The sequence below is a fragment of the Leptonychotes weddellii genome, chromosome 6 (assembly GCF_054177405.1).
Source record: "Leptonychotes weddellii isolate Sample4059 chromosome 6, ASM5417740v2, whole genome shotgun sequence".
Lineage (NCBI taxonomy): Eukaryota > Metazoa > Chordata > Mammalia > Carnivora > Phocidae > Leptonychotes > Leptonychotes weddellii.
The window spans coordinates 32,334,058-32,347,320 of record NC_138374.1 but is presented as its reverse complement, the minus strand read 5'-3'; the positions used below and the strand labels follow the sequence as shown (position 1 = coordinate 32,347,320).

General features: G+C 36.7%; 1 protein-coding gene across 3 annotated transcripts in view; it reads left to right on the top strand.

The window, feature by feature from the left end:
* The window catches only part of PCGF5 (polycomb group ring finger 5), a 118,057-nt gene extending 105,392 nt beyond the window's left edge, over positions 1 to 12,665 (top strand). For 2 of the 3 annotated variants that reach the window (XM_081823852.1, XM_081823853.1), the window contains exons 9-10: positions 3,391 to 3,450; positions 9,421 to 12,665. In XM_081823852.1, coding sequence (XP_081679978.1) covers positions 3,391 to 3,450; positions 9,421 to 9,468 — 108 coding nt within the window. In that variant the 3' untranslated portion in view covers positions 9,469 to 12,665. The remainder of the gene's footprint in view (positions 1 to 3,390; positions 3,451 to 9,420) is intronic. The other variant, XM_081823854.1, reaches the window with a different exon arrangement.
* The last annotated feature ends 598 nt before the right edge of the window (positions 12,666 to 13,263 follow it).

Below are 13,263 nucleotides of genomic sequence, written 5' to 3'. Positions count from 1 at the left end.
TGAGTCAACCCTGTGCTATCTTCCCTCTTCACACGGGATGCTGCCTCTGCCCCCGGGGTCTTCTGCCTCAGGCAAAGCCATGCTGTGTCCCCATCACCTCCTTACCTTGTCCAAGGTCTGGACCCCTATGAAGAATCTTGGAGAAGTCCATTGGGCCTCCGTTTCTCCAGAGCAGCGGCACATCTCCCTGAGCCACACAGCATCTCTGCCTCTTTCCTCTGCTCTCTGCTGGGTCAATTCCACTGAAGGCTCAGCCTGTTTCCTGTAGTCCTTGCACTTTCTGGATTTTATCTTTAGGAATCAAACATCTGGTTAAACTTAGCTAACTCTTAGAGATTTTTCATTTCATAATAATATTGCTGCCTGAAGATGTTGTACTCAAGATTGGTGTTCATCTTTTGCTTATTAATGGGAGAAAATGTTACCTTTTCTTAAAACCAGTGCTTCTTAAACTTTAATGTGAGTAGAAATCACCTGGGGATCTTGGTAAAAAACAGATTTGACTCAGTAGGTCTGGGGTGGGGCCCAAGATTCTGCATTTCTAACAAGTTCCCAGGGAATGCCAGTGCATCTAATCTTTGGACCATCTTTTGAGTAATAGGATTTTAGGAAACGTGATCCATAACCACTGGCTTACCCTGTGGCTTTGGCTTCCACATCTGTAAATTGAGGGTGTAGAATTACAGAATTAGATCTCAATCTGGAAGGGACTTAGTTATCTAAACCAATCATCTATAATACATGATCCTGTTTATAAGATCCATGCAGTCAGTGTTCATCGCATTTTTGAAACAAACATGAATGGAATCATATGTACTGTTCTGCAACTTTTTTTTTTCATTTGATATGTCATATGGAGAATCAACAAACTTGATATAATTCTTTGTAACCAGTTGATAGTATTCCATTTGTGTGGCTGCAGCATAATCTGATTAACACACTCCTTTTGGTGGAAATTTAGACTTTTTCAAGTTTTTTAACATTACAAGCAATGCTAGATTCCAGTACATATATCCTTTTGCACATGTGCAAGCATATTCATTGGCTAGATTTCACATGTGGATTTACAACAGAGTATGCATGTTTTAAATTTTGATAGATACAAATTACCCTCTTAATAGATTTTAGCAGTGTATAATTCTACCAGAGGTATATGAGAGTGCCCATTTTCTGATATCTTCACCAACACTGCATATTATCAATTTTGTATTTCTTCTGTGAAGTTTCTTTTCATATCCATTGCCTTGCTGCTGTTTTTCCATTGTGATGTTTGTCTTTTTCTTACTAACTTCTAGGAGCTCTTTATGTATTCTGGATTCTATAATCTTTGGTTATATATGTTGTAGCTATTTCCTCCCAGTTGTGTTCTGCTTCCTAGTTTGTTTGGTTTTGTTTTTTTTTTTAAGATTTTTTATTTGTTTGGGAGAGAGAGCGCACCCACGAGCGCTTCGTTGGGCACACGCATGAGTGGGGGGAGGGGCAGAGGAAGAAGCACACTCCCCGCTGAGCAGGGAGCCCCACTCAGGGCCTGATCCCAGGGCCCCAAGATCATGATCTGAGCTGAAGGCAGATGCTTAACCAACTGAGCCACCCAGGCACCCCTCTGCTTCCTAGTTTTGACTCCGTTTTTTTTTTTTAATTCTTAAAATTTGGGTGTAATAATACCTGTCTTTGAAATTTTTTAGTAAGAATGAAATATTACAAAGTACCTAGCAGAATGCCTGACATAGTAAATGTTAGTGAGTTTATGAATAGCTTATGTATGTTACATTTTGTTATTATTGTAATTCTCACCTAACTTCCTCTCATCCCTGGAGCTTACTGTTAATATTTTCCCATTTGGCCTCAGCTTTCATCATGAACTCATCATGTTCTTCCTGCTCACCTTTTCTCGGGTAGGTTGAATACTAACTCTCAGTACAGCCCCTCCTTCCCAGATGATCCTGGTTGGTTTTGTCTCTTCTTACAACCCCCTGCCAGGACATACCTGAAGTTACTGCACCACATTTGTCTTGCTTTATCTGCATTTTTATGAAGCAGTTTTAGGAAAAACAAACATCCTTCTTGAGTGATACCAAAAAGATTAATAGGAAAAGATAATAATCACTTAGTGAAATAGCCTCTTTCACCTTAACTCTTCACTCTTAAATGCTGTTTGGGACTTGGCATTGTTTAGGACTTCCAAAGTCTAATAGGCCAGAGCGTGGGGACTCTTCAGAGAGAAAAGGGAAGGTTACTAAGGATAGCAGTGCTGGGCATGTCTTACAGCATGTTGATGAGCCCTGCACAGAAAGTCAAGGACTCACTCCTGGAAAAAACTGCTAGTCTTTTGGGGAAATGGAATATAATTTCTGAAATTTTATTTAAAAGGCTAGCAATACATTTGTTTTAATCATTTCTTCCCTTAATATTCTTTCAAAGTATACCTTTTAAAAACCTGCTTGCTCTAGGATGTTAGATTTATCCTGGTTAATTTACACCTTTTATGTATTTTTTTCCCCATCTTGAGGAGGCATGCAATGTTGAATTCATATATACATAATTTTAAAGTATATATTTCATTGTTTATAATCATGTTACAATTAAAATAATGTTCATGTTTAATAAGTATTTAGCTCAACATTGAAAAATCAAGATTTGGGAATGATTTTTTTTCTTTAATATGAATGGTTAAACTGTTAAAACTTAGTGGGTTTACAACTGAATCTACTCAATAGTTTAAAATGTGTTCATTCATTGATTTACTCATGAAACATTTTTTTGAGAAGCTGCTTTGTGCCATTTCTGGGCCTTAGTTATTAAGACTGTACATATGAATAAGATAAAGACTCAAGGAGTTCATATTCTCATGCTATTAAAATAGATAATGGAGACTAAAAATCTAATCTGAGCAATATAAAGAACCTCATCTAAAACAGAAAACGGACCCCTTACATGTTGGGGCAAAGTGCATACCCCTTTCAGAGCCCTGAGGTCCTTAAACAGTGTTCCCTTCATGGGTAGTTGAAGGGCAAGCTAAGCAAGATTAATCACTGGCAGGGGTGGAAGAAAGAGGGTACCCCTCCTGGATTGAAGAGGTGAGAGTTTTCCCAGGAATTATTATCTGAAGAAGAGATGGAAAGGATAGCCACCATTTTGGTAAATATTTGCAGGATATTAACAAAACTGATATTTAGATACTAAAGTTGTCTCAGGCTACATTTTACCAGTCACTAAGTTATTAAAATCTTTAAAAAAAAGAAGAAGAAAAAAACAACCAACTACCATAGTTTGGAAAGTGTTTACTTAAAATTATGTTGACTCATGTTTGACGTTAAAATAGTTTAATCAGTTTTAAATATGTATCCAGTTGTGGATGCCTCTTATCTGATGAGTTCATCTCCTCCGCAGTTTCGGTGTCTGAACTGCTCAGCTTCGCAAGTCTGCTCTCAGGATGGCCCTTTGTATCAGGTAAGAGGCACTCACGACTGTACATATGCCCCTCCTGACGCCTGCCAAGATGGTGATTGCTTTCATCCCAAACCCGGGTTTCTAAGACCTGCAACTTTACAAAACCAGTATTTATCTGAGCTACAAAACTTCATTTTTCAATTTATGTCCCAGAGTTTCCCATTATTTTGGTTCTCTTGCATTTATCTATTTAATTTCACTGAATTAAAAATGAAATTATAAATGTTAAGGCCAGTATTTAGGAGTCAGAAATTTTTCATAATTACTGGTTTCAGCCCTTGAGAAATCTGCTCCATATTGGATCTCTGCTCCATGCTCAGCACTTCTTTGCGTAAGTTTTTGTGTGTTTTTTTTTTTTTTTAATCCTTCAGTCACCCACAAGTGAAAGATAAAATGCTAGATTAGGGGAAGCTCTGTTAGGGCAATAGCCCAATGGAACTGTGAGCTTGCTGACTAGGCCCCGCCCTGAGTGCTCTACTTGGGTTACCTCTTTTAATGCAGAAATGAATGTGGACTAATTTTAAAATGCACTGAGAAAAACTTCCCTCTGATCCATTTTCCAGTTACCTAATAAAAGTACATTTTAATTGGGATGATAAATTGTAGTGATGCTTCTGCCTTGAACTATAACTCATACATACGTGGTTTTTTGCTTTCACTCTTGGCACTGGTGTCTGTTTCCTTAGAAATAAAGATGTTCATAAACTCCAATCTAAAATATTAGAGAACAAGTAGAGTAAGATCAGATTTTTAAAAATCCTCACAAATTCCTTTTTCTTTCTTCAACACTTCATTATGGATTTTAGTCCTGTCACAGAGTTGAACTTATAATTAATAGTAAATTCAGCTAGAAATTTTCAGGGAAAAAGTTATCACTTTATTTCAAGAAAACATCATGTATGTAGCTTTATACTATTTAATTTTTAAATTTAAAAAATTTTTAAATTCCACAAAATGGACAGTTTTCCCGGAAACTACCAGTGGACCAAAATTTACCCATGAAGAAAGAAAATGTAAATCACCAAGTCATGAAAGAAAATAATAATTAGGAATTACTTCCTCAAAGGATACCTGAAGAGTTTTATGGTCATGCTCTCTCAAATTTTCAAGCAATACATTATTCCCATTCTAAATTGTTTTAAATTATTGAAAAAGGTGAAATTCTTCCAAATTCATTTTACAAAAGTAACATAATCATGATACCTAAAACTGAGAACCTCCAACTATAAAATGAGTATCAATCTCATTTTGAATACAAATACAAAGATGATAAATACACTAAAATCATATACTAAAAGAACAATAAGCCAAGACCAAATAGAATTTTTATCAGAAATGCAAGAATGGCTTAATATTGGGGGAGGGAAGTAATATATATTATATAGTAGAAACATCTTTTGTGCACACACACACAAAATCAAATCAAAACCATCAGTAGATACTGAAAAGCATTTGATAAAATTCATTATTAAGTCCCAATTCTTCCTGCAACTTATTTTGAAAATTTTCCAAAAAAAAAACAAAAAAATGAAATAATATAAAGGAATATCCTTTACTTTTGCTTAGATTTTTACCAATTAACATTTTGCTACATTTTCTGCCCCCTTGTCCCTTCTTTTCCCTTCTCCTTATCTTACTAAACTCTTTATAATTCTGTTCTTTGTGAAACCATTTGAAAGTAAATTGCAAGTATCAAAACAGTTGACCACTAAATATTTCAGCATATATTTTCTAAGATCAAAGACTTCCTCATAAATAACCAAAATACCACTTCACACACAAGAAATTTAAATAGTATATGAGATACTATAGAGATGTCCTTTCCCCCCATAAATAAATTATGGAGTTTGGTGTAGTTCCAGGCACACTTTTACCAGATTCTTGTTTAACTTAACAGAATCAGTCATTCTAAAGTTCATCAGGAAGTATAAACCAGTGCTTCCGGTCAGTCACATTTTTCAGTGAGTAATCAGGGGGCATGTGCACTGCAACGTGCTAAAATGTATCTTAAAAAGCTGAAGTAATTAAAATAGGTACTGACTTAAACACAGACATATGAATAAAAAGAATAGATCAGGAACAGACTGTCTAGTGTGTATGAATCTATAAAGAGTATTTCAAGTTAGTGGAAGAAAAAATGATTCATTTAGCAAATACCGATTGAGCACTTAACTGTACACTGGGCACTCTTTTAGGCGCTGGGGACACAGAAGTAAAAATGAGCAAAGTTCTTTCTCATAGAGCTTATGCTCTTACAATGGTGACAGATGAAAAATAAATTTGTAGTGTTAGAAAAAAAATTAAATAGAATATTTAGATAAGAGAGCCAAGGGAAGGCTTCTTTGAGGTGGTGATTCTTGATCAAAAGGAAGTGGGAGAACTAGCCATGTGTGTATCTGGGGTAGTGTGCTTCAGAAGAAGGGAACACAGTGGAAAGATCCGGAGGAGTGGTTATGTCTGGTTGCTTGAGGGTTGCAAGAAGGCCAGTGAGGCAAGACTAGAGACAGTAGTTGGCGGTTGGCAGGGGTAATCAGTGAACTCAGAGTATAGATGTTGGGGGGTAGGGTGTGATCTAGTCCATTTGTTTCCAATAAATTTTACTGTGACTTTTGGTGGTAGGGATGGAAATTTAGTCCATACCCCATGTTACAGGAGATTCTCACGGCTTAAAGTGGTAAATATTAAAATTGATACCATCAGAGATGAAGAAAGATAGTTAAATAATCTCAGAGTGGGGATGGCCTTTCTTATTGTACATGTAAGAGGAAACAAAGACAAACCAAGTTGACTCTTAATATTGAAAAGTACATGGCAAAAATACCATAACTGAGGAAATATTTGCAATATATGACAGTAAGTTTTAATATCCTTAATACATGAAGAATTCATACAAATCTGTAAGACCGAGTTCACCTTTCCTTAGAAAAATGAACAAAAAAACGAACAAAAGACATGCGTAGGAAAGTCACAAAAGGAAACAGAACTAATTATACAAAAATGGTTAATTTCTTTAGAAGAAATAAAATACTATTTTATGCTTATTAAATTGCCATATTAGGAGGGAAGAAAGGATAGTACTCATTATTGATGAGGCCATTGAAGAATGAGCACTCCTATTTCTTTTGGAAATGTAAAGAGAGTAACTTTCTTGAAGCCCACTGTGACAGTATTTTTCAAAAAGCCTTTAAAAATGTGTATGCTGTTTGAACTAACAGGTCCACTTCTAGGAACCAGCCCTGATCACTGGGTCAAGATTAATTTATAATCACCCACACAAAAAAGGAATAAACTAAAACATACGACAAAAGATTTATTGATAACTTATAATTCTTTTCTATAAAAGCATTATATTCATCCTTTAAAAATATCACATAGGATATTAAGTAGTGTAGAAATAAGTCATGGAGGGGCGCCTGGGTGGCTCAGTCGTTAAGCATCTGCCTTCGGCTCAGGTCATGATCCCAGGGTCCTGGGGTCGAGCCCCGCATCGGGCTCCCTGCTCTGCGGGAAGCATGCTTCTCCCTCTCCCACTCCCCCTGCTTGTGTTCCCCCTCTTGCTGTATCTCTCTCTGTCAAAGAAATAAAATCTTAAAAAAAAAAAAAGTAGTCATGGAATTTTTTAATGGAAATTAAAATTTTACATGGACAAAATTATTTTCCAAACAATATGTGTAGCATGATTACAGTCTTGAAAAAACATACATACCTAGATGAAAAGACTAGAAGGATATACACCAAAATAATTATGGTAGTTATCTTTGAATGGTGGTATTTAAATGATTTTACTTTTTTTCTTGGTGCTTTTCTGTATTTTCCAAATACTTTTATGATAAAGATTTTTTAAGAAAAACAGTACATCAGTGAAGGTCACCATTTTCGAAAGTTACCACATTTGAAATATATACTGTGGAAATATCTGTATTTTAGGACATGATGAGACTGAGGACTAGCAACTCTACAAGTAGGTCCATTCAGGACAGTCACTGAACACTAGGAGGGTGATGTGCCATATTTCATGATGGTACGTGCAGCGCCATTTTACTACAGAAAGCGACCTGAAATACAAATAGAGTTCCCAGCATTTGAAAACAAATTTTCAGTAAGATTAAACTTCATGTGTCATCATAGAACAAACACAAATCGTTACGTGGAGAAAACAAAACCACCTGGTTTTCAGGCAAAACCAGAAGGGGATCCGGACCACTGACAACTAACCATTTTACTTCACGCTCTACCTTCATCCCAGTAGAAATCGGTGATGGACTTCTATGTATTATGAAGGGATTCTAGAACTAGTGATTTAATTATTTGCCGAAAGTATGCAGATTCAGCAGTTCAGAATGGAGAGCATAGCGAGGAAGACAGTTGTGACAGAGGGCAAGCTGCCACTTGGGCCAGGGAGAATGGGAAGTAGCGAAGTTAGGGTAGGATGTCTGGGCAGCAGTCTCCACATCTGGCTGAGCTTCAGAAAACCCAGGGGGTTTTTTCTATAAAATGTAGATTCCTGTGCCCCTCCCAGACACTCGCATTCAGAAGGAACAAAGTTTAAATAAAAACAAGTAAAATTTAAACCAAAATAGATTTAGACCATGGAAATCTTTTTTTTTTTTTTATAAAGACTTTATTTATTTGAGAGAGAAAGAGAGAACACGAGAGGGGGGAGGGTCAGAGGGAGAAGCAGACTCCCCGCTGAGCAGGGAGCCCGATGCGGGACTCGATCCCGAGACTCCAGGATCATGATCTGAGCCGAAGGCAGACACTTAACCGACTGAGCCACCCAGGTGCCCTAGACCATGGAAATCTCGAGAGACTGTGACTTTTACTCCAGCCCTCAGGACTGGTGGTGGCATCACCTTACATCCTCAGCTGGAAAGGGCAAGACCTAGAAATTTTCATTGCCATCCTCCAGTCCCATCCTGAGCTAAATGGGAAAAGACTCCAACAACAAGTCTTCTCATATATAACATAGCTATGATGAGTACAGAAATGGTCGTTTCATCTCTCTCACCTGTATGCAAAAGTACACCATTTTCTGTCCTGGAGTTGTCCGTTCACCAACAACGGAGATGAAGGGGAACCGTCAGTGACAGTCTCCACTTTCTCGGTTTCATAAAAGTTGCTCCTCGGAATTTCATTTAAAAGGGAATCTGCAGCTTTCAGAAAAGGAAAACCATTGGTTCTCCAGACCTTTCTGACTCTGTGGTGTTTAGGTTCTAACTGACCCGGTCAAATCTCGGGGGAAACAGATACGGAGGTGGCCGTGTGGCACATACCTCTCGTGCGCAGGGAGGACAGGCTACCTCTTCCAGAGTCCGAGCAGCCAGGGGCCACCCGAACCTTTCAGTTAGAGAAGAGTCCACTCTGAATAGGTAGTCATATCAACGAACTGTTGAGAGGAGGTAGCAACCTAAGTGTTCCGTGTAACAGCTACTTGTTTTTCAGGGTTTTTTAAGGACCATTGAAGTTTAAATGTTAAAAAGAAAAAGGTGTCAAACTTAACTTTTAAAAAAATGTGATTTGTGAAAACTACCCCAGTTTCATTGATTCATAGCAAGAGGTCGGTTACCTTGTGAGTCAGTGGGCGGTCACAGATGGAAGCTCTGGATGGAATCCAGCCCCACAAGGTTAACAATTGATGGAATGAATGCCTTGATCCAGAGCCCAAAGCCTTCAGTCCTGCCCTGGCCCTGCCCCTCCCTACGTGTTCCATTAGTAACGTTCACCTCCCCAGCTGGTGTGACAACAGTGAGCCTTTGAACTTGACCCTTGTTACATAGTACAGAAAACTTGACTGATTCTGAAAAAATGGCATTTAAAAATAATTTTAATAACTAGTCTTTACTTGTCATAATCACTAGTACCAGGAAATACTGTAAAGTATAACCCTGCATTTTAAAAATCTTTTATATATAATCTTTATTGTTTTCATATAAACACAGTCTTACTCATCATCCTGTTTTTATTTTATAGTCCTACCCCATGGTATTGCAGTATCGACCAAGAATTGATTTCGGTTAGACCAAGGGGCCTAGATCCCACCGAGATGAATCCTGCACTTTGTTTACTCATCAACAGATCGCACAGTGAACGGTGTGTGGACGAGAGGGACACAACCAGATTTTCAGCATGCAAATAAGGCCATTGTCTGTCTTTAAATTGTCAGTTGCATTTATGTTGTTTCTATTAAGAGTGAACCAAGTGCCATTCTGCTACTGAACCATCCGCATAAGGTATCTGTGCCGTCTCACGGTGTACAAGTCAGGGCTGAACTCAGCCTGCCGCATATCTTGCTTGCCTGTTCCGAGACTGTTCTGATGTTTGGTTACACTCGTACTATGACTCAGTCTGTGTGGTGTTGCAGTTTTCACATACTTAATATTAATTTTTGTTTAAATAGAGTACTGTACAAGAAATAATTATTGTATCTTGAAGTTATTTTGTATGGGCAAGTATTTAGAAGAGTGGTTTTTGGGCCACTGTCCTGTTCTCAGTAAGCTTTGTGTGTGCAAAGTAGTTCACTCTTGAGTGTGGAAGTCTTTGGGGAAGAATTCCAATTATTCTTATCATTAGAGCACATAATAGCTGTAGACATTCTAAGTCCTCTGGCCATGTAGTCTACCAGTTGCACAGGGAGGGCATCTTAGCCCTCCAGTTGGAACTGTGTGTGACTTCGTGGAGACCTGAAGTTCGATTCACAACCATTCAAGGTGTTGACAGCTGGTCACATTTACTCTAACAAAATTAGTGCATCAGTAAGGTCAGTCTTCCATAATGCCTTATGACAAGCACGTGCTGCTTCACGAACTGTCCCTGTGTAGCCCGTTTTATGTATGCGTCATTATATTGTGGCTCCCATCTAATGAGTACAGTGTCTCTCTTTTTAAGTTGGCCTTAGGTGTGTGTCATTGTGGCATGCAGAGGGTTATGATGATTTTAAATATTAGGATTTTTAGAGAAGATAACCTTAGCTATTTTATGGATTTCAGAAGTCTCAAGGCAATTATCAATTAAAACTGTTTGTTACCTATCACATGTCCAAACCCTATGCGTAAAATAGAATAAATGCAGTGTAGTTGGTAAATATGTTAACCAAAATTAATGATTTGAGGATATTTCATTTTAGATCCTGTAGTAATCAGGGGGAAACGGGATTCTGGTTTTATACACAAATTCATTAAGGTCAGAGCTGTGATAATGTCCTTGATTTTGCAGTTTTGTTAAGTCTTCCATTCATTTTGAGATTAGTCTGCAAGTCAAAGAACATCTTGTTACCTTAAATTATATGAAGAACTTCATTTTAAACCTTTTAAAATTTACAATTGTTTTCAAAAAACTTCTTTGGAAATTAAGTTTTATTAATTGCTTCAAAATAAACAAGTTAACCTCTGAATCTTAGGAAAAATCTTGAAAGGTAGGAAAACTGTTTTAGAAATCTGACATGAGCACAATCTGTGTGTTACACACATAGTTTTTATACTGTATACATTGTAGATGTGCTACATTTTCCAGTAAAATGTATCACAGATTAATGCCTTCTGAATCTCAAAATGCTTCTTAGACATAACATTGTACAATTCTAAAAAACACATACAAAATACAGCTAAATCTTGATGCATTTCACAACATAAAAGGCTGAAACTTCATAATTATCTCTTCAGTGTGTCTTTGTTTCAAGTTAGAGAGTGTGTATTAAAGTCTTCTATTGTTTTTGTTTTGACTTTTGTGAAAAAGGTTATGGCAATGCTTTCTGAATTTCATTTTGTTAGATTGTGTTTGTGCCCGGAAGGACTCAGAGGCAGAATTTAAAAGGCAGATTTTTGTTAACTCTTTAAAAATGGTTAGAACAGACCATTACACTCAACCAAAAACAGAATTTACTCTCCACCTATAGAAACTGTTTGGCTGTGCTGTGAAATCCAATTCCTTGACATCCCTAAGAAATTTTAAAATTATGAATCTGTCACATCTTGGTCAGTGATTAAAATAGTGTTTTACGTATGGAAGTTAATTAACTCAAAATGAATTGAGAGTGATTTTAAAAAAAACACAAATGAGACCTGCATGTTATTTGGGTCCCCAGCCAAAACTTACAGCTTTAAATGAGTTTTGTATACCTGATCTCTTTAAATTTGGCCTGTTGCTGCCTCATCTCATGTAATTTCACTCTTTTCCAAGGAAATATATAGGAAGCAATTATGGGATTGAGAACAGTTTTATATAAAATTGCTTTATTCAGTGTTAACATGTTAACATTTTTCCTGAAATGCAATGGAATATGTGCCAAAACATGTGAAAGAAAACCTAACATAAAGAAGGACATCAGTTACCAGTTAGGGAAAGGTACACATTTTATGATGGTCCTGAGTAATACAGTGTTACTATTAAGAACCACAGACTTCTCTGACTGCCTCTTTTGGTATATTCAACTATGATTTTCTAAGTATGGGACTACTTTCATGTCTAGCAGTACACTAATTATCCCCTAAGTCAGATTGTGGAATTTGCAAGAAACCAGATACAGAAAAAATATACAGGCAACTTTGTGGTTTTATAAGCTTAGGGTGTAATAAAACTATATAAATAACCTGTAGAAATCATCATCTGAATCTGCAAAATTGGGGAATTAAACTAAATTTTAATCTGTTTCTTAAGCAAAGAACCAAAAGAACTTTACTTCCATAAAAGATTTTGTCATCTGTTTTCTCTGCCTTAGATATCAGAGATGTAAGAGGGTCAAGGAACCTGGGATATAAGGAAGGACTGTGGCCCATAGATACTTTAGCTGGAGTGATCACATACGTTAATAGAAAAATCAGAATATAGCCTTTTCTCTAGATTAGCAAAACACTTTAAAGAAGCATTAAAAAATAAACTAAAAGGCTCATTGATGAGGGAATATAAGGTCATTCCCTGCACCTGGGGTGCAGGTACCTTGCGTACTGTCTTTTAATTACTTTTCTAAAGGTGTATTATTTCTTATTCATTGGAAATATGTCCCATACGAATATGCCACATTTTATAAATGTAATGAGTTTGCTCCACTACATTATACACTCAAATTTAATCTAAATTTAAATGACTCTATAAGGTGGAAAAAAAGTGTGTTATATAATATTGTGAACTGTTTAGCTTTATTGAAATATTTAAGAGAAAGTGCCTCATTGCTAAAGTGCATTTCTGTTTAGATTTATTGCATAAATTCTGGGTTATCTGTACCTGTCTCTTATGAATGGTTTTGTATCTAACTAGGCACTCATAAGTTAGAGTAATCTCTTTTTGAAAGATTTTCATAAGAAATAGAGATCACCAAAGACATTCTACTGTTCATTAATAACCATGGTAAGAGAGACAGTTTTAACACTTTGGAGGTTGGAATCTTTTAGGTTGCAGTTTAATTTTATATAGTTAATAACGCAATAACCTTGAGTAACTGCTAAAATATCACCAAAGAAAGGCTTTAAACTGAATTTTTGTGATGAGATCAATCAAATGTAGGTTTTTCTTGCAATAATCAGAGCACACTTCCTTTCAAATATGTCCCTTGTTTTTCCAGAACCACTTGATAGGTCTTAGGAAATCCTCAAAGGTGAGAAAGAGATCAGCACAACTGGCTTCCCCCTGGATGCAAGGGGGAGAAATGCATCCTTTGAAAAGAAAACTAAAATGAAGATTTTAAATTCTAATTTGAGAAGCTCTTTAATCCACTTCATGGAGGCCATATAAACTAAAATTATGCTTATTTAGTTCCTGGGTTCTTAATAACATAAGAAATCTTACTAAAGGCAGACTTTGGTATAAGTGCTGACCGTGCTT